Genomic DNA, 23,107 nt, shown 5'->3' on the forward strand with positions numbered 1-23,107 from the left:
AGAGCTTAAGTAGATTTTACTATTTACACACATTAGAACATCAGTACTGTGGAAATACCTTCATGTTACTTTACCATAATTATTCTTCCATTAACATAAGCATTATTTTGACATTTGAAAGTAAATTGTGTTGTGCTTTGATTTGTCCATCATATCAAGGAAAGAAAAATGTATGTAATAAATAAGGCCTAGTTTGAGATATTATTTTGGTAGAAATAAGTATCTAATATAAATAAAAGTTGTCCTGTTATTTATTTGCAACGTGGTTCTAGTTCTAAAGTAACTGGAAATCTAACTGACCAGGAAAAAGAATACCTTTACACCCCAGTGAGGATGCAGAGTGGCAGATACCATGTGCCATATGAGGTTAGCAGAGAATGAGGGCCACAAAAGGAAAAATCACAATACATTATGTCTGTGAAAGCTCTAAGGAGATGGAGGAGCTTGATTAAAGGATTGGGCAAGGTCAATGCTCTCCACACAATAATAGGCATTAGTAGTGAGATGTTATTAATGGCTAAGTAATATGTATAATTTGGCATAGCAGCATAGCAGGAAGATAAGGACCAAACCATGATATCTTAAAATCTAAAACCATTTATATTCCTTCTTCACTTACCTTATTTCACTTAAAATCATATTATACTTACTAACTTATAAGTGATCTGTAATTGTGTCTTTATGAAACTACAAAATAATAGCAAAGCTATAAAAAATGAAGAGAGAGAAGTGGATATGAGAAATAAAAAGGAAGTGAAGGAGGAAAGATCTGGCAAGAGTATAAAAACAGAGAAGACACGATAGAGAAGGAATAAAGGAAAAACAGAATAATTGTACAGGATTGTACATTGTCATGCCCATTTTAAAATAAGCAACCATTTATTTTCATGTATAGCATCTACAAATAGATAATTAGAACACTGTAATGTGGTAGAGGTCTAAAATTTAGCATCTTATTCTTTCTGAAATAGTTAAGAAAGGTTACAGAAAAGAGGCAACAATTTAGGAAGTTCATAAAGTTACATGATTTAAATAAGTGAAGATAAGTAGTTTTAAATAAGTAAAAATAAGTAGAAGTTGTGCTGCTCCAGCACAAAGAAACTAAAATGGCTGACTGGAAGAAATATCAGAAGTTTGCTTGATTGGCATGTGTTTAGAGAACTAAGTTTGACCAGATTGTGAATTTTGGACTTGGTCTTGTTATTCAATGTTATGTTATTCTAGGCTTTGTGTGATCCTGGCAATATCCCCAGAACCCATTCCCCCACCACCTACCCAAGCCTTATAGCTTCCACAATCTGCCTAAGCAACCAACATTTCTAATCATCCTTTCTTTGTGTCCTGTGTCTTTGTGTCAATCTCCGGAGAAGGTAATTTCAGGTCATTTTTACTTTATAAACTATCATTTCATATAACCAAATACATCCATAATTTGACCATTTATAGAATCACTCAAACTTCCACTGAACTAATTACAGTCACAATCCATAGTCTGTAAACTTCTCTAATTGCTTAGCCTCTTCACTGAATGTTTTCCCTTATCACTTTTTCTTTATGTAGTTTGAAATCTTGGGATCTCTTTTTTTAATATCAGTTCTTGGTGAGCTCATCTGAGCTCATAGATTTGACCACTCCCTATACAATGAACACTTCCTAATTTAGCTTTCTGGCTCTTAGCCCCTGACAAAACTCATGTGCTCTTATGCCAGTTCAATGCTTTCTCTGGACACCTACACACCTAAATATTTGTATTTGCATCTCAAATATAATGGGAAAATCATTTCTCACATTTCCTCCCCAACCTCCCCCAACTCAATATACTGAACACCAACAACAACCACGTCAGTGAACACATGCAACTTCTCTCAGTCACTCATGTTAGAAAACTGGTTTTATCGGGCTGGGGATATGGCCTAGGGGCAAGAGTGCCTGCCTCATATACATGAGGCCCTGGGTTCGATTCCCCAGCACCACATATACAGAAAATGGCCAGAAGTGGTGCTGTGGCTCAAGTGGCAGGGTGCTAGCCTTGAGCAAAAAGAAGCCAGGGACAGTGCTCAGGTCCAGAGTCCAAGCCCCAGGACGGGCCAAAAAAAAAAAAAAAAGAAAGAAAGAAAAGAAAACTGGATTTATTCTTAATCACTGTGTTTGACTTCCATTCCCTGTTCAATCTAATAGATAAATTCTGTTCATCATTCTGTCAAAAGTAAGTGACAATCTTTCTATGCGCTCCACGAGATCATCTTATCAAGAAAGGCAAGACAACGTTTTTTTCTTTGTATGTTTTAGGAAAGTCTCAATAATTTGCATTATTTTATGCCTCTTGATCCTAATCAACAATCCATTCCTGAATTATCAGAATGATCACATGACTTGGATTGCCCCCCCCCTCATTCTTTTCCCCATTACTCCATATGTAATTCACAGTAAAAAACAAATTTAACAAAAGGTTTCTCGGAACTTTCCTCTCCCAATCTGTCAGTGGTACGCTTCTAAATCTATCGCATACTTGTCTCTCTCCTATCCACAGTGCAGTCTCATCATCTCACCAAATCTACTTCCACTAAGAGACATTAATATTTGTTCTTCCTTATGTCTGCAATACATTTCCCAAGAAGTTCTCATGTTTTATTTATGCTCATTTTTTTGGTCTTTGCTCAAACATCACTTACCCATTGCACAGCCCTTCCCTGATTCTACTCTTTCTGACAGATACTCTACTCCCATGCTTTCTATTTGTTTATTACTTGTCTTTCCCAAGAGATTGTAAATTAAGAGAGAGCAGGAAGTTTGTGCTCTTACTACTGAATCTTAGGTGCCTGGCATTGATGAGGTGCTCACTGCATTTGTCTAGAAATAATGAAGAGACTATTCAATTCAGTGAGAAACTCTTGACTATTTTTAGTTAAGTGCTTATGATTCAAATGACTTGCAGAAGTCTGTGTGTGAAAGAGACCAAACCTGGTAAAAGTCGCTGAAGTAAAAGGTTTTAAAAACATAAGAGGAGGATGGTGGTTGTGAGAATGAAAAAGATAGGTTAAATACTGCAAATGCCTGACAAACATCATGTGTGATTTAAAAAAAAGAAATATGAGTCAAATAGAATGTCAAATGCTGGCTACTAAACAGGGGAAAACAGCATGTAAAATCTGGATGATATATGTATACAAACATAAAAATTGTTAAAAGAAACTTAAAAGTCTTCATTGTTTTTTAACTAGTAACTAAAAGACAACTCCTTTCTTTACAAGTTTCCATAATGAAATGTGTAATAACAACCTAAGATAGTTATCTGAAGTGTAAACAACTATATTTCTAACAAGTCAAAAAGCATACTATTTGTTTTCCTTTTTAAAGTGATGTTTATTTACATGTACTTTTAATTCATTTTTTTCCCTTTGCCCTCATGGAGTAATGATAACACTTTAGTTACTTAACAAATAAAATGTTTTCTTTCTAGTAAAAACTTGGTATAATTTGCGCTCGGCATCTTGAAAAGATAACTCTATAGCTAATCTTGATTTTAGGATTTCCCATACTTTTACAAATAATTAAAATTAGCAAACATCAGGAATATAGGTACACTTTGATGAATATCTGCTGTTTGCATAATTATTCCTATGGAAAAATTCAGACATACTATAATATCCTGTATAATATTTTTTATAAAAATACATTGTGCTTAGTTTTTCAGAAAGCCATTTGTTTGTCATAATAGAATGTTAGGATTATAAGCATTTTACTGACATCTGAGTAACATTTTTATTTTTAGGAACGATTAGCAGAAGAAATTGAAAAACTAAGATCTGAACTTGACCAATTAAAAATGAGAACTGGCTCCTTAATTGAACCTACAATATCCAGGTAACATTAATTAAATCTTCTCTATAATTCGCTAAACATCAAGATGAATTTCAATATGTTTTTGTATCTTCTCAAGTAAAACAAGTATCTTCCTTTGCTCAATATTCCTTGCCATATTTTGACTTCTTACTGAAGTAGTTTCTGCATTGCAAAAGAACTTTCTAATTTAAAAGTCTTTTCTCAAGATATTCAGTGAAAATGTAAATCAGTACATTTGTATTCTGCATTTAATTATATAGAGATAAATATAATTTACATGATTCCCTTAGATTTTTATTTTATATCTTTACATAGCTGTACTAAGGGAGTTGAATTCAACAAATCACTTTATAAGTTCAGTGCATCCTGATTAATATCACTCCTTCCATCATTTTCTCCTATCTTTTCCTAACCCACATACCACCTCATTATGCAGTTCCTTTTTCATATATGTACATTGAATATAACGAATGCAGCCACCCACTCTTCCTTTTCGCGATTTCTCAGCTCCCCCTCCCCTTGACCACCCCCTTGAAAAGATGTTTCATCTTTTTTTTTATTGTCAAGATGATGTGCAGAGGGATTACAGTTACATTCTTAAGGTAGTGAATACATTTCTTGTCATACTTGTTATCTCCATCCTCATTTTTCTCCTAGCTTTCCTCCCCACTGCCAACACCCCACCTCTTGCTTCCATTTTTTAACCTTCCCAATGATGGACATCATCATTCCAGTCTACAACGCTTATGAACTCTATGAATATTAACAATAAAGCAATTCCTTCTAGGTTGGGTTATATATAAATTTCTTGCCTTTTGATTAGTGTAATCTGTTCTTTCTTTTTCTCTCATTTCTTCTCTCCCTGGCTGCCCTTGAGTTGCTTAGTTTTCTTTCATCAATGTCCATTGCAGTTGTTGGGCCCCCTCTACTGTACTTTTTTCACCTGCTTTCTACCCATTATGTGCCCTCCTCCCAGCTTCCCTCAGATGTGCAAGTGTATATACCAAATGTGAGATAAAGAATATAGAGTCCTCTAAATACTATAAGACTAATCAAGAACAGGTCCTTTGCTTCCTTGTTTTTTGAGTTCTTTTCATTGTGGATCTTGTTTTAGGTAAATATGAACTAGTGTTTTGGTTTTACTTTTTGGTGCCTCTCTCCCAAGACTAACCTTTTCTGGTCTTGCTGTGAATGCTGTGAATTGGTATCTTGGGTCCTGTTTTCTTTGTCATGTCTCTTTGTTATTTAATTCTAATACCCACATATCAGGGAGACCATGTGCCTTTTGTTTCTCTGTTCTTGGCTTGTCTCGCTCAACATGATTTGTTCTAGTCCTGTCCATTTCCCTATGAATGCCATTATTGTATCATTTCTAATAGCTGTGTAGAATCCCATGATATATAGGTACCACATTGTCTTGGATCCATTCATCTGTAGTAGGGCAACTAGTTTGTTTCCATTTCTTGGCTAATGTGAATAGTGCAAAAATGAACTTGGAAGTGTAGATGTCTTTGTGATATACTGGATCCTGTTGCTCAGGGTATATGGGTAGGAGCGGTATAGCTTTTTAGGCCTTGGCTGAGATAATGGTGTGATTCTTGGCCATAGTTCTGTCAATGTGGTGGATTACATTTATTGATTTGGGTATGTTAAACCAGCCTTGCATCTGTGGAATGAAGCATACTTGGTAATGATGATGTTTTTTTTGTTTTTATTTTAATGTGTCTCTGGATTCTGTTTCTTTCAGCTTTTTGATAGCTGCTTTGTTAAACAGTTAATTGTTCAGAGGAACTAAAAATATATTCTTAAGTGAAGAAATTGTACTTACTACATATGAGATTATCTTTTATTCTGAGACAAGTCATCAGACTTTTCTATATATGTACACAATAAAAAAAAGTCCAATGCTTAACATGACTGATCAAATGCCATTGATAAGGGTCATTTTGTAACCCCATATTCTGTTAAAATAATTGTAGGTTAAGATGGAAAGAGAAATCATGCACATGTGTGTACATATATATGTGTGTGTGTGTGTGTGTAGAGAGAGAGAGAGAGAGAGAGAAGAGCAATAAAATTAAAGTTAGTCCTGCCTCTCAATTTGATTCACTGCTCCACCATAGATAAAACAATTGATGAGATGATGGCTTACTGAATGAATATATAGGTGGTTAATAACTCACATTTCATTTTCTTTTGTGCTTAAGATATTTTATTTAATGTTGATAAGCTCTCTAGAGGGATTTATATGTTGAGTCATTTGTTTACCAGAAAGCTTGAAATAATACCAGCTGTTTGAAATTTTTTACTATCACAGATTAGAAGATGATTTTCTTGGTGCTGTGCTGATATTGGGAGTGTTAGCACTCCAAAGGCATAAATGTGCATCTGCTCAGATGACAGTTGTAATCTTATCCCCTAAGATGTTTTCATGTAATATGTTCTATATAAATATTTGTGAATGAGTGAATATGACACCTATTTATAATGAAAGTCATTGGAACCATGCAAAACATTTGTTCTGGGATAGAACAGTTGGCGTCAGAAAGAACCCTAGACCCAAAATAGTATGACCCACAACTTTTCCAATTATACTTCTCCCTGGAATTAGCTTCCATGCTATCTACCTTCCTTTGCTATATACATTAGATCCTTTTCCTTCACAGAGTCCTCTAGGAACCTAGGTTTGTAAACATGATTGTATCAAAAGACCCAGAGGAATTGGATGTTGAAATGGAAAAGCATCCTGAGTGAATTAGTAGCTTGTCTGAAGTCAGACACCCATCAGTTGTCATCTAAAACCCTTAACATTTCTGTGCCCCCCTAGGGATTCACTTGCATACCCAAACATCTCAGCTCAGTTAGGGGAAGAGTATGGCCTAGCTCATACTCTTAACTTATCCAGTGATTTCTGGGTTCAAGGTGCTCTGCTATAACCACATCCTTTCTTTATTTTCTAAATTTAATTTTATTGTTACTTAGCATACATTAGTAGTACAAAGGTGCTTCACTAAGAAAATTCCATAGATGACCCCAGGAATTTTGAGCAAGTTTATTTTCTCTATTACACTCCCTTTGTGCCTTCTCCATCCCGTTTTCAAACAATGCTTAAATAGAGCAGTGTCTGTCACTACTGCGAAAAATCACTACTGTAAAATCTTGCTTATCATTGTTCACAAAGGGAACAGAGGAATTACAGACAATCTGCCAGAATCCCAAGTTCAATAGAATACAGGTTAAGTATACTTCCTCCTGGTGATAGATCTGTTACTTTATAGGACAGCACGAAGTCATAGTTATTTTCATCATTATTATACGAATAAATTGAAGTTGCTGTAAATCTATACATAAATAATGGGCCTGGGGGAACCTATTCTGTACGTTGATTACAGTGCATTTTAGTAGTATGCTTATTGAAAACGAAGGCTCTGATATTTTCCGGTTGGAATTTTCCAATTATTTCATCTCTCAGCAAATTGCATACTCAAATGTGCCTCCCAAAGATTTTTCTCTATTATTTTGCCTTTTGAGCATCTAGAAAATAGTTCTTGTGGTACATCTTATTTTGTATTTTAAAATAAGATTATTGATCTTGTTAAATATTCAGTTTTCTTTATAAATCAAAAAATAGAACATTGTAAAATAGAGAGTATACAGACACATTTCTCAAAACATTTTTAAGTTGAAAATGTTCTGGGATCCTAAAAGTTTGACTCCCCCGTACTTTTTCTGTTGTTATTGTTGTTGTTGTTGTTGTTTTTGCCAGTCCTGGGCCTTGGACTCAGGGCCTGAGCACTGTCCCTGGCTTCTTTTGCTCAAGGCTAGCACTGTGCCCTTTGAGCCACAGAGCCACTTCTGGCCGTTTTCTGTATATGTGGTGCTGGGGTATCGAACCCAGGGCTTCATGTATATGAGGCAAGCACTCTTACCACTAGACTATATTCCCATCCCTCCCCCCTACTTTTTTTAACTGGGATAATGATAATAAATATAACATATGTGATGTCTAGTAAGTGGAAAGTGTTGAGAAAGCCAGTAATTAACACAAAGAACAGAATCGTTAGCATATAATTCAGCAACTCTTGGTTATCTCTGCACATACTACCACATGTGAAAATGGTAATAGACTGTTTATACATATAGTCAAAAGAAAGAAAACACAGGGACTGGGGATATAGAGTCCTCTATAGAGGACTCAAAAAACATGGCAATTCATTTACTTTCTTTTTCTCTCTCTCTTTCTTTATTCTTTTTTTCTTTCTTTCTTTCTTTTTTTTAGCGTAGCAGATATTTATGACTGGATTTCAGAGAAATCAGTCAACACAGGGAACCAGTTAATGGCAGAGAAGTCTACACCACTCTCAAGGCACAGATCTACAGTACTTCTCTATGCTCCCATCCTGTGTATTCATGATTGCTAGCATCATATTCACAAGAGCAAAAATACTGTGGAGAAAAGAAAGGAACATATCTAAATACTTTTATTGTAGAAATTTGGGGACCCAAAAATTCCTTTTACTTTTGGCCAGACATGGTAATAAACACTTTCATAAATTCTCACAATAATCTAAGAATGTTATAATAACCATCCCTGTATTAACAAATGAGAGGACCAAGGCTTTTATGTGACTTGCACAGGGACTGCTAGTGCTGGGACTCAAGACTAGGCAGTCTGACTGGAGATATAGAGAGCTCTTCCCTTTTGCAGCCTGTTTGTGTGATTAAAGGACTACCCACTTTCTTTCTTAAGGCTCTGTGATTCATTGCCAATTAGGCTGAAGAGTTTAACTTTTGAGACTGAATATCTTCATATTTTTCCTTTTCTCCAGAACTCATCTTGATACCTCAGCCGAGTTGAGGTATTCGGTTGGAACCCTAGTGGACAGCCAGTCAGATTATAGAACAACGAAAGTGATTAGAAGACCAAGGCGAGGCCGCATGGGCGTGCGCAGAGATGAGCCGAAGGTGAACTACTACACCTATACTTTATATTAAATCCATGATTAAATTTTGAATAGAATTTTCACATTGGGAGAATTCAAAACGCTAACGTTTTTATTGGTGTCAAGTATGGAATATGACATATTTAAATTCATAGCTTAAAGACTACCTTGTTCCCAAAGCTTTGCATTTCTGAAGTATTTATTTTACAGTGTGAATTGGTGCCCTTTTTGAATAATTATTTCTGCTATAAAATGTTTTATGTTCAGAAAAATTAAGTTCAACATTCCACAGCTAGGAAGCTAACAGATTCAAAACCTGGACACAGATAACTATCTGTGTGGCTCCAATTACCATGCTTTGAACTGTATTCCCTAACAAATAGGTGTTTAGTTTCCCAGTGTACTTAAGCAATAGTATTTATACAAATTAATTCAAACTAATTATTATTTTAAAGTTTCTAAATACATTTTTGAAAAAACAAACACGCAACATATGCAAATATATAACGTATATATAAAACAAATTATATATATGATACAAATTAAATTCAGTTTTTCACTCATCATAATATGACAAGTCAATGAGTGTTTGTGGTACCCACATAGTGGTAAAACAAATTTGTGGTAAAATAAATGCTAAAAGAGTTCAGTTCCTTAATCTGTAAGTCAATACTGTGAGAAATACAATGTATTTATTTCAGGTATAAAATGTTTTGTGCTCAGAAAAATTAAGTTATTTTTCTTTGATGGCAGCAATGAAAACTACTTTTTTTCTTTTTTTTAAACAGACTTTTGTAGGACTTTCTCAAATGTCTAACATTCTTATTTTTTCAAATCATAGTTTTTTAAACACTGGTTCCTTTTCAAATTACTACTTAGAAGATAGACATGCATTGGAGTTATGTGGAATTAAAATGTTAATAATGTGATCAAAAGCTCATATAAGTAGGAAAGAATTTAAATTATTTTGCCATTTTTAATAGTACAAATCTATGTGAGTTTGAGGAGAGAGTACTTACTTGTAATTGGCTTACCATATACTTACAGGCTTACTTTTTAAGAGATTGGTGAGGTTAGTTAGGATAAAAGGTCCAAATACAAAGTAGAAATTATTATATATAGACGAAATGACAGTATTGCAAATGTAGATGTTTTAAGTAAATGGATACATACATATATGATTGAGCTACAAATCAAGTGGTAGCTGGTCATCTTTATTCCTATTAAATTATTGATATTTATGCTGACGATTCCTTTTATTACTAAAAATGTTAAGGAAATAGTTCATCGAACTAGTGACTTAAAATGTTAGTCAGCACTTCTGCTTTTGTAAGACAATCTGTAAATTAAGCCTATGTGTATTGTTGTTACTATTTTTCAGGTTAGTTCTTAGAAAAGCAACAGTCTGTTATTCTATTTTGTTCATTTATCGTTTAGGTAAAATCCCTTGGGGATCACGAATGGAGCAGAACACAGCAAATTGGAGTACTCAGCAGCCACCATTTTGAAAGTGACACAGAAATGTCTGATATTGACGATGATGATAGAGACACAATTTTTAGTTCAATGGACCTTCTTTCTCCAAGTGGTCATTCTGATGCCCAAACTCTGGCCATGATGCTTCAGGAACAGTTGGATGCAATAAACAAAGAAATAAGGTGATTTTAATTTCTACTGATTGTTTCAAGAAATTGAAAGAGTTTGACACTAAAAACGTGATGCTCAGATTCGAAGTGTTAATATATCTTGGGAGCATGTTAAACCCAGAGAAGCTGAGACTTCACCCTCTACACACCAAATCACAAAGTGCATTTTAAAGAGGCCCTCTGGGTCACTGTCTACCACCTGTGTAAAATTAAGGCATCTCTTGGAAGGAACACACAATAAACATATACAGCTTTATGACATTTCATGTATTCTTGCAAAAGAATAAGATAAAGGTTGTCTGGAATTTTCTACATACTCATCTGAAAAGAAAAAAAAGGTGCAAAGTATTCCATTTGATACATAATACAAAGTACTGTTAGTTGATTTTTATGTTAACTCCATTTGCCTTTATATCAGTTTAATCACAAACAATGAACTTGCATCTTTTAGGCTAATTCAGGAAGAAAAGGAATCAACAGAACTGCGTGCTGAAGAAATTGAGAATAGAGTAGCAAGTGTAAGCCTAGAAGGCCTGAATTTGGCAAGAGTCCACCCAGGTACTTCCATCACTGCCTCAGTGACAGCTTCATCACTGGCCAGCTCATCTCCCCCCAGTGGACACTCGACGCCAAAGCTCACACCAAGGAGTCCTGCCAGGGAAATGGATCGGATGGGAGTCATGACACTGGTATGGGGTTGATTCCAGAGAACTTTGCTCCTGTTCATATTTGTGAAATTTCAGCTTGTACTTACTGCTTGCTCTAGTTTATGGATTAGACTACCTTTTTTTGTCTTACCCTCCCCCCACACACAACAGCCATGTACTGTAAGTACTGTAGTTCCCATTATCCATCCCATTGTGAGATGAGGAAACCATTGCTCATACATATGTATCATCATGATTACATTCTGTCAGTGGCTAGGCCAGGTACTACATACCACAATATATTTCTCCATGAATGAATGCCTTAAGTGCAATTTGACTGAGGTCATATTGATCAAATGCATCTGGAGAATTTTTTTTTAATATATAGAAAGTACCATGATAATGTAATAATGTATTTAAAATCAATATTATTTGTGTGCATATAAAAAGATACTAGGGTATTCACACATATTCTTGAGCAATCACATATAAATGGACAATAAATGAAAATTATTACACTAGAGTTAAAGTAACAAAAATAAGGCATTTCCTAAAGAAAAATAAATGTTTAAAATTTTAATACCTTGATTTGGGACGTATAAAATAAAATCCAGGAAGTGTTTGCTATTGAAAAAAGTCTGTCACTGAACTCATTCTTTTTTTTTTTTTTTTTTTTTTTTTGCCAGTCCTGGGCTTGGACTCAGGGCCTGAGCACTGTCCTGGCTTCTTTTTGCTCAAGGATAGCACTCTGTCACTTGAGCCACAGCGCCACTTCTGGCCATTTTCTATATATGTGGTTCTGGGGAATTGAACCCAGGGCTTCATGTATGGCAGGCAAACACTCTTGCCACTACGCCATATTCCCAGCCCCCACTGAACTCATTCTTATAGTGATGTTTAGAGATATTTTCCAACATGTAATTTTGCAGAAGAAAAACATATGTTTTGTTATCATTCATTCTGACATATTCAGGAAAATATTTAGAATTTTAGAGACAGAAAATTAATTTTTCAATATCTAAGTTTTCACATTATATAATACCTTCCAAACTTTTTTAGTCTTGATAATGAAGTATATTTACCTTTAGTTTTCTTTTCCCTCTTACTGTAGAACAAATGCTAAGGTATAAACAATGTGTCATAGTATATGCTTCAGTTACTGAATGGGAAAGTTTAGTAAATTTCCTACAAACACCAAATATATAAAGCCTAATAGAATGGTTAAAAACACAAATTCCTCAGAAGGCTAAACATAGAACTCCCCTATGACCCAGCAGCCCCACTTTTGAGTATCTATCCAAAAGACCACAAACATAACCACACTAAAGCCACCAGCACAACAATGTTCATCACAGCACAATTTGTCATAGCTAGAATCTGGAACCAACCCAGATGCCCCTCAGTAGATGAGTGTATCAGAAAAATGTGGTACATATACACAATGGAATTTTATGCCTCTATCAGAAAGAATGGCATTGCCCCATTTGTAAGGAAATGGAAGGACTTGGAAAAAGTTATACTAAGTGAAGTGAGCCAGACCCAAAGAAACATGGACTATATGATCTCCCTTATAGGGAATAATTAGCACAGGTTTAGGTAAGTCACAGCAGAGGATCACAGAATCCCAATAGCTATACCCTTATGATCACATATAATGCTAAGTGAAATGAACTCCATGTTATGGAAACGATTGTTATATCACAGTTGTAACTACTTTCAACATACCATATGTAACTGTAGCCTCTATTATTGATGATATTCCTGTATCACCTTCCTGTGGTTGTTCCTACACAATCTCTGTATTTTATCTGAGTATATTGGAAACCGGGCATTCTGGTATTAGAACCAGGAAATTGGAAGGGAATACCAAAATCGAGAGACAAAGGGTAAAAAAAGACAAACAACTACAAAAGCAATACTTACAAACTGTTTGGTGAAAATGAACTGAACAACTGAACAACTCATGGGGGGGGGAGGGGAAAGGGAGAGGTGGGAGGGGAGAATGAGGGACGAGGTAACTAACAGTATAAGAAATGTATCCAATGCCTAATGTATGAAACTGTAACCTCTCTGTAATTCAGTTTGATAATAAAAAATATATATAAAATTATTACATTGAAAAAAACACAACTTTCAATAGTTACATGAGAAAAAATTAACAAACATGTTAAGGTATAAAGTTCAGAAATAAATCATGCTGAGGCCAGAACTTCCGAAGGCCTGTGTGATTTGGAGTAATGTTGTTGATTGTGCAGAGTTTTGAGATCTCTTAGAATATCATTCTTGCCAAAACAGGCACAAAGCTCTTTGTGGATGGAGCAAGGGTTGTTTATAAACACTGTATATGTAAAGTAGATTTTGTTTCCTCATTTCTACTTTATTGACATGATACATTTCTGTATTTATTCTAGTAGCTCCTCACACTAGACTCAGTCTTTGCTTTGTACTCCTCAGGGTCCTTGTCTCAGACCCAAAGGATGTGGCATGGCTCTACCATGAGGATGTGACATCCTTGCTTTCTGAGGGTCTCTCTCTACTGTAACTACCAGGAGGAGTGGCTTAATAGAGACCAATGGACATTTATTTAGAAGAATGCAATGAAGCATAAAAGATAACCAAATTACAAAAAAAAACTGGTTAAACTTGGAACATGGTTTAATAATAATTATTAACTCTCTTTTGTTTGTTTTTATTACTGCCAATCACAGCCAAGTGACCTAAGGAAACATCGGAGAAAGGTACTGTAAATAGCATTTATAAAATTGTTGGTTGAGTATTGCCTTATATCCTTGAAAGCTTTAAAATGAGATTACCTCTCAAGTATCTTAATGACAAAAATAAGAACTATTAAAACAGTTACATTTTATTGAGTAATTCAAATATGATAATATAAGCATATGCCTCAAACATGAAATAATATATGCTCTCTAGGATGATGATTAGATTCTGAAGACAAGTGTTCATATTTCCTACCAAATTCCTAACTCATGGATGTGTGAGTTGATGTTTCAACATTGATACTAGAACAAAGCTGGTTTTGATATACTGGTTTCATTATTATTCAGTCATGGTTAGTCCAACCTACCTGGAGACAACTGCCAAAGAAAGGATACCAATTTGTATTTAATAAAAAAGTACACTTAACATTGTTTCTTTGTAGGGTTTGAGGCAAATGAACCAAAGTGTTAGGTACAGAGGAGTTTAGGTGTCAGACCTCCTCTGCCCAAAAAAGACACCTTTGTTATGACAATCTAACTTCGCATAATGTCTTTTTTGCCTAGTAAATTTTCTCAAATATATGTTTACTACCTATAGAAATGATATATTCCTATATGCTAAAATACATTGCAGAGTTGCTTTATTATTGTTTTGCTTTATGTTTATCCATTCTTCAACAATAGTTCTGTGAATTAGGCTCATGAATTTCTAATTGTAGAATGAATGACCAGTTTTGCATAGTTGTGCAAATCAAATTCTTAGTGACAAGTATATATAGGAAAAACTTACCCTTTCTTTGTGCTAGAATTAACCAAATTACCTTACCTTTCATTCATATCAAAATCAGCTGAAAAGTCATAATTTTCTTGGGCATGCTTTTTCCCCTCCAGATTGCAGTGGTAGAAGAAGATGGCCGGGAGGATAAAGCAACAATTAAATGTGAAACTTCGCCTCCCCCCACACCCAGAGCCATCCGAATGACTCACACCCTTCCTTCTTCCTACCACAATGATGCCAGGAGGTAAGACCACTTTAACACACTGAACGTAGATGATCATGTATTCACAAACATCCATTGGTCCCTCAGTGTCATAATATAAATTGTTATAATATTCCTATAAAAGTTCTATTTGAGTCACACTTCTCCATCAAGGTATTGCCTTGCTCCCTTGAAACTCTTGTCACAAACTAAATTTCTATTCTTACATCAAATTTTGACCTCTGAAATTAACTGCATCTTTGTAGTCTTATCACTTTATATTATATATGATGATATTTCTTATAGCATTGGTATTGGGCTGGGGAAATAACTTAAGAATAGTAACAGAAAGCTAGAGGGATTTAGGAAAAGACAAAATATTAATTGTATGTATAAAAGGAATTGAGGTCTGAAATGTTCATGACTGTTTCTCATTTGTTTGTAACAAACATGTGCTGTGCCTGAGAAAGTATAACTCCTTAGACTAAGTTTGTTTTTTACTGATATGACCATAAATATTTTTATTAAATGTGAAAATACATGTGCATAAAATAGTACCCATATTTGTAGACATGTATAAAAGCCATTTCAATTAACGTTCAATTCCCTTTCTATTAAAACACTATACTGAGAGGGATTAAGTTACTCCTGTCTCATTCAGAACAAACCAGACCCTTAGGTAAGCATACCTCTAATTTAAGTTTTTTAAAGTAATAATAAAAATGTTTTTTTTTTAAAGACACTGCTTAAAAAACTAAAGGAAAATATATCAAGGAGATTATATCTCTTTTGTCATACTGACTGTTCACAATTATCTGTGCCTTAAAAAATGCAATCAGGGGTAAGGATTCCTTTTATTCAGACATTTAAAAAGTAATGTGCTGGTATCTCCTGTTTTTAATCCCAGCTCCTCAAGAGGCTGAGATCTGAGGATCTCAAATCAAGGCCAATCTGTGTAGAAAAGTCCATGATGGGGCTGGGAATATGGCCTAGTGGCAAGAGTGCTTGCCTCCTACACATGAAGCTCTTGGTTCGATTCCCCAGCACCACATATATGGAAAACGGCCAGAAGGGGCGCTGTTGCTCAGGTGGCAGAGTGCTAGCCTTGAGCGGGAAGAAGCCAGGGATGGTGCTCAGGCCCTGAGTCCAAGGCCCAAGACTGACCAAAAAAAAAAAAAAAAAAGGAAAAGTCCATGAGACTCTTATGTCCAATTAACTACCCAAAAGCCAGAATTGGAGTAATGCCTCCGGTGGTAGAGCACCAGACTTGAGTGAAAAAACTAAGCGAGAATGCCCATGGCCTAAGCTCAAGCCTTAATATTGGCATGTATGCATGTCCTCTCGCGCACACTCATTCACTCACACACACACACACAGAATTAAAAGATAGTAGAGTGTTTAAAGAAGACAGCACAAGTTTATTTGAAAAGGAAAGGAAATCCAGGAAAGGAGTAAAACTTTCCAAAGAGAGAGGCCCCAAAGATGAGTCCAATGGAGCTCTCTCAAGAGTGGTAGATACAGTATGAGGCTCCTCTCATATCTCTGGGCTTTGTGTTGATTGGGTGATAGCTTGGGCATGTGCCCGCCCTGGTTTTTTTTCTTTTAACTAGCTGAGCCGGCACCAACATCATTATGGAAAGAAGCAGTAGTTGAGCAGGAGACTGAGGTATTATGAGATCAAGAAGACCATAATGGGCTACATGTTATCTGCCACCACATATTACATCCACCATTTTCTTTTATCCCTAACAGTCTCCTTCCTTTCCCTTAATAATATGAACATGCACTTTATGCCTCACATGAATGTTATCTTACTGTGTTAACCAAAATGACTTAATGGTAAATGCTATGTATAACTTAAATATCTCAAGTATAATGTTTTAATCGCACATACTTTTGAAAATGAAGTTTTCTGAGCTGATAGACATTTCTCTTTTGACTATAATTAAATGCTAATTTGAAGAAAATAATACATTTATCTCATTCACTCTCTCTCTATATGTATATATTTCTTTCACATGAAAAGAAAACCAATTATATTTAAACATGAAAAGCTATTGCTTTGCAGTTTAGAGGTTATAAACTCAAACACATATGAAAATGTAGAATATTATTCATTATATCTTCAAATTAGAAACTACAAATATGTATAGTTATTATATATTAAATGCCTGGTAATACAAGGCCAAACATACTGACCAGAAAATGAATTACCCCCAACTATTTAGAAATCATTTCATCTTACCCTGTAAGGCTTAATATACACTGATCACTAACTATCCTATATAATGTTTTCTTCCAAAGTACAACTCGATAATTTTAGCATTAGGTTTCAAATGTATTAGAAAGTAAGAAGGCTAGAAGAAGCCCCAATAAAACGATAGGTTATAATGGCAGCTTCAACTCCATAATTAGTTGATGACCATCTACTTTAGACTGGAAAAACAGAATAAAACCTGATGAAAATATGTAGACAATGTATCAAATATTAAATAATATGACATTTAATATATAGTTATTAGACCATCTCAAGACCATTAATTTGTGTGGTATCATACCAAGAATGTAAGTGTGGAAGACCTTTTGGAATAAAAAGACATTTTTCTATTGAAAATGTGGAGAGAGGAACACTTATGCTGAGGAAACTATATTTCAGTATCTTAAGGGGAAGGTGGGAAGAGGGAGAAAATAACATTCAAAGTTGATTTGTTCCTTCTTTTGTACATCTATAAAGGATTGCAGCAAGTCTTGTATACCAAATGGCTATTGCATCAAAATGAACAATTGTCCTCTTTTGTGTTTTGCAGTAGTTTATCTGTCTCTCTTGAGCCAGAAAGCCTTGGGCTTGGTAGTGCTAATAGCAGCCAAGACTCTCTTCACAAAGCCCCCAAAAAGAAAGGAATCAAGTCTTCAATAGGACGTTTGTTTGGGAAAAAAGAGAAAGCTCGGCTTGGCCAGCTCCGTAAGTATGCAATGTGTGTGTTTGGTGGCCCACTCTCAACACTTGCTTTTGTCCCTTCTAACTGTTCATCTACCTTTCCTTTCTTTTTATCTCTTCTCTTTCCAACCTGACAATATGTTCCATTGACTTTGTAAACCCCACTTAGCTGAGTAACGCTGAGTACAAGTTATCCTGAAAGAACATTATAAAAACTCCAATCCTTTTATTTCTCTGTTAATAACAACTTCTAGGAATTATGTAGCCACAACAATTCAGTGAGGCACCTATGACTACTGACATACTTGTATGTTTATGAGTAATATCTTAATAATTCACAGAAATCTGATTAACTTTTTACAATTGTGTATACTGCCATTTGGTCTTGTCTATTATCTTTCAAGTGTTGGGAATGGAGTCTAGGGCCTGGCTATGCTAGGCAAGTTCCCTACCACGTGACAAACATTTCTAGTCCTTTTGCTTTTACTTTTATCTTATTTATATCTTTACTGGATTTGAACTCAGGATCTCTCACTTGCTAGGTGGATGTTGTAACACTTGATCCACAACCCCAGACCCTCGTTTTGCTTTTCTGAGACCTTATCTTCTCAGTGTCTTTACTCTGGGTGGCCTTGAACTCATTGATCTTATTGCTTTTGTCTCCTAAAGCAGCTGGGTTTACAATTGTGCATCACCATATCATGCTCTGGGAAAATTTGTTAAACTACATAGAATTGCTAAGGACAAACATACTGATGAGGAAAACAAGGACAAATCTTTTAGCTATGGAATTTTCCAGAAACTAGAATGGGAACTAATTCTCTTCAAGAAACCAAGAATAAAATATAACTATTGGAAATAATAATTTAGGAACTAAGAAAAATATATATATATATATAAACTTAAGCAAGCTCCAGAAAAACCATATACATAGCAAAAGACATTAGTACTAGGATTTGGTCATTACTTCGGATTAAGTATCAATTTCAGGTTAACCTATGTTTTGGTGTGTGTGTCCAGGTTGCAACAGGAAGACCATTAAAGCTTTTCAAATGCAGGATTAGAACCTTGTTTTGCCTAGTGATGCATCAGAACATGCTAATACTCTTCCAGATGTGTGCATACAAATGCAATCCATCTCTTCATATTCATTAGTACTGAAACAGTCTCCTGGGTAATCAATATTTTAAAACATTTTTATCTATATTTTCTCACCTGAAAAGAGTTCATCCAGAAAAGACTTGCTAGCAGGAGGGCATTGATACCCAAGAGGACTAAACAGATTGTGAGGGTTAAAAACATCAAATAAGTCAAAATAATGTCTTTATTTCCATTTTAAATGAATACACTCATGCTAAGACTTGGTTAAGTATGAAGTACCATCTATGGTCTTTAGGAACGTGACTACAATATGCTCATGGGTACAGAGAAGCTTTCAGTTTACTGAGACAGATACTATATTTCCATGCTGAAGGAAGAAGGAAACAGAACAAATTTAAACTTCAGTAGTGATAGATAGACTGAATGGTAGATAGACAGACAGATATCTGGCCGCTAAGATTTTTTTGTACTGTATTATCCCATCAGGACAACTGGGAACAGTTTTTGGATTCTCATATTCACGATTATGCTTAAGTAGTTGGAATACTCTCTAATGTGACTTTACATTTTATCTGAGGGCAATACCTATTTTGAGATAAAGGAATATTTAGCCTGGTTAAATATCATAATTAAATGCCATATCATAATTAAATGTATTGGGTGGTGTGCAAGTATATGCAAATATATTCACTAAAACATGGTAGATTCATGTGAGAAATCTAATACCTTATAAAAGAAAAGTCAAAGTTCAACAAAATAAACATCAGGAAATGGGTACTTGAAGGGGGCAGGGTATGGTAAAGGGGAAAGAGGGGGAGAGAATGAGAAGAGAAAGGGGAGAAAATGCCAAAAGAATCTGCTGTATATAATACAAATTAAGAAAAATGAGGGAAGGGGTAACTAGAGGGAATGGGTGATATTTATCAAGCTATATTGTATTCACAAATTGCTTTGTTAATTGGGAACTCCTTCGTACAATTATGTAAATATAATATTTAAAAGTTAAATAAAACACACAGTCATTTTTCACTAAGCTTATTACTCCTTTGACAATCTTCCTCAGTTTCAGCTGAGGAAAGGCAAATGGCAAACTGGCTCACAACATCCCTGAAAGACAAGAGTAATGAAATAATTAGGTTGAAATAATAGCTGGTTAATTAATCTTCATCCAGTCATGCAGGTGATAGGAATCACTCCATCTTCAGTCTTTGTAGTGACACAATCCAAGCTCGCTCTGTTGCTGTGCAGCCCTTCTCTCTTCTCCCTTGGACTACCTTTTTCAACACTGTAAGAATCTGATTAATAGATGACTGATGTGGGTATAAATCATAAATGAAACATCGGTGCTACCCCTAAAAGACTATCTCAAAATATAAGAAGGCTCTGTGCTATCATACTCTAAAGGTAAAGAATTTTCTGTTTGTTTTGGAGATTCAGCATAAGTGTGAAATCCTAGTAAAATAAAAATAACAAAAGCAAAAAGAGGACTGGGGAGAATGGCTTTGGCAAGAGAGTCACTGCCTGGCAAGAGTGAAATTCTGAAGTCAAGAAACCCTTTGTAACTAAAATATATATATATATATATATATATATGTAAAAAAATAGATCTACTGTTTTGGTAAATTTCTTTGAAGTGAATAAAGGGAAAATATATGTTTAAAAATTTTGTTTTGTATATTAAATTTTAATTCCCTTTATGGCTATAAGATGGATTGTAATATAGTGGTCCAAGCCCACTGAGTCACTATGATAAGCATAATTCAATACCAAATATATTTCAACAAATGACAAGTACAAATAGGTAAAATTAGTCATTCATTACATAGTTTACTGTATGTGTTAATTTTCAAGTGCTCAAAATAACATGTGTTTGAAGAATAAAAAGGTGATATAGATGGCAGATGTTCCTGAAATGTTCATTCTCATGTAAGCCCACTCTTCCTTGAAAAGAATGAGACAGACTTTCATCCAATTGAGAAACATCACTGTAGATTAACTTTCAGAGTTTATAAACTGGCATGGCCAAGGTGATCCTCAGTTAGCTAAGTATGGAAAAATGAACCTGGTGTTATGGGAGTAGCAGAAGCAATTCTATGGGGAAGAAAAGGCCTCAACCTGGAAATTATTTCACTGGACTATTAAAACTGCACTTACTTGAGAGAAGAGGTACCTTTTGTATGTAACTAGCTTCTCTGTACATTACCTTGACAGTAATTAGAAAGAAAAACTACACTTGCTAGCCCATTTGCTCACACTTTAGAGTATTAGTCTGATTATTGTGATTCATGCTTTAGCTGCTTTGTACCATATTCTCTTTGGCATTTTTCAAATGGGCTATAGGCCCAATAATCTATTTAGCCCTTTGGAAACAAAACTAAAAAAAGAATTTCAGAGGACTCAGTAATTCTAATTCCTTTACTCATTTCATTTGTATAGTTTTACTGACAAATGAAAAATATCAATATCTAATTTTGACTTTCAAAATACAACTAGAACTTACTTTGCTTCCTTCTACAGATTGTGTTTCTAAAATACATGTGTTTTTTTCCATGAAAAAGTTAAGTTCTTCAAAAAGTTAAATTATAAATTCTTAGTTTTTTATTGCTTGGAATAATAATAATAAAGTTGATTTATCTAACCACCAGTTATTTGACAATATTGCGTCATTTATTGAATGAATTAGTCTTTTCAACGAATACCCAACAAAAATGCATTGACTAGTGGAGAATTTTATAACCTTTAGGTGGATCATTAACTTTCATATCTGCTTGAAGAGAGCATTTATATTATTACTCAGATTATGAATAATAATTTGTGGAAGTATACTGACAAATATACAGATGAGAGAAAGAAAATGAAACTTTTCACTCACTATGTTTAATGGAAAATTTTATACCTGAAAATGTTCCCTACTATTATTTTAGTCAGCCAGTGAATGTTTTTCCTAATGAAAATAACAATGAAAATATTCCATGATGAATAACTACTAAAGGATTCATTACACATGTGCTTAATGGATAAAATAAATTTGGACTCTCAAACTCCAATTAGATTTAGTAAGGATCAATGTTTCAATTAAAGGTACTTTCTTAAAATGATGTAGTTCAGTAATCATATTATGAGGCTTTGAGATTAAATTATGTATAGTGGAATAACATAACTAGTGACATCAGTATTATAAATTATCAAAATGAATTATGCAAAACAGTAGCAAACCCATATTCTGTTTCATTCTGGTAAAGAAAAACCATACCTAAAATCAAGACTTTCCAATACTAAGTAAGAAAATATACATTGCAATGAGGGATAAGTGAAAGTTGTCTTTAATAGTTCTTACAGAAAATATAGTGACATTTTGAGAGTAGACTTAAAAATATTAGCTTCATCTCATAAACTTGAGCTAACTGTAATTTAAATTCCTTCCACCTAAATATATATCCATACCTTTTTCTACTTAAAATTAGAGCATTTTAATTTGAAGTGACTTGATAGTTTTTCATATGTATATACATATATGCAATATGAAAGAACAAGCATATAAATTTTCATTTTATAATTGCAGAAGTAAATTTGTGAATCATTATGTATTTAGAATTCTGGGCTGAAATAATTATGCTGTGAAAGTAATAGTTCTATATTCAATACATATAATTTTTCTTCATATATATGGCTGATAATACTGGAACTGATTAAAATATTTTTACCTGTTAAGTAAAAAATGTGTTCTCTTATCAGGGCTTTTAATGAAAGGCTTAAAAATTTTTTAAGTAATTAAGAAATTTAAAAAATCAACCCCAAACCCTGTCCAGAATCTATAAAGTTCTTGAATTGAGTTTTTTTTAATGTTAGACATTTGATAAGAATAAAATTCTTTAACATCTAACATATGGAAAAACTTTTAGAAGTCAGCATATATCTGGAAACTCTCTATCTTGGAATTGAAAACACTAACTTTCTATTTAACAAAGTAGCATTGTCCCATTATATATGCAATATGACAAATACTTGGAGTATTAAGGGAAAAATCATCCATATTATGCAAAGATACACTCTCCATTTTCTATTATCAGAACAGCAAATTTGACCTTGAAACTTGAGTGCTGCATACTGAAATGTTTGCCAGTGCACAAGCCATATTAATCATTTCCCACATTTATATTATTGTGCAAGTTAAGTAGACATCAATAGGTACTTCCTTTTCAAAATATAAGGTACATTCCAGAAATTAATGAAATATTAAACAAGTCATCAAAATTTTAATCACAATAGCTCAAGAGTTATACCCATATGAA

General features: G+C 34.3%; 1 protein-coding gene across 28 annotated transcripts in view; it reads left to right on the forward strand.

The window, feature by feature from the left end:
• Ppfia2 (PTPRF interacting protein alpha 2) overlaps positions 1-23,107 on the forward strand; it is a 328,094-nt gene that overhangs the window by 255,130 nt on the left and 49,857 nt on the right. For 16 of the 28 annotated variants that reach the window (XM_048358923.1, XM_048358758.1, XM_048358783.1 and 13 more), the window contains 7 exons: positions 3,773-3,864; positions 8,673-8,808; positions 10,224-10,444; positions 10,884-11,121; positions 13,788-13,817; positions 14,688-14,818; positions 17,584-17,738. In XM_048358923.1, the coding sequence (XP_048214880.1) occupies positions 3,773-3,864; positions 8,673-8,808; positions 10,224-10,444; positions 10,884-11,121; positions 13,788-13,817; positions 14,688-14,818; positions 17,584-17,738 (1,003 nt within the window). Of the gene's footprint in view, positions 1-3,772; positions 3,865-8,672; positions 8,809-10,223; positions 10,445-10,883; positions 11,122-13,787; positions 13,818-14,687; positions 14,819-17,583; positions 17,739-23,107 lie in introns of those variants that run through there. The other 12 variants (XM_048358750.1, XM_048358766.1, XM_048358732.1 and 9 more) reach the window with 2 other exon arrangements.

The sequence above is a fragment of the Perognathus longimembris genome, chromosome 1, assembly GCF_023159225.1.
Source record: "Perognathus longimembris pacificus isolate PPM17 chromosome 1, ASM2315922v1, whole genome shotgun sequence".
In the NCBI taxonomy this organism is placed as follows: domain Eukaryota; kingdom Metazoa; phylum Chordata; class Mammalia; order Rodentia; family Heteromyidae; genus Perognathus; species Perognathus longimembris.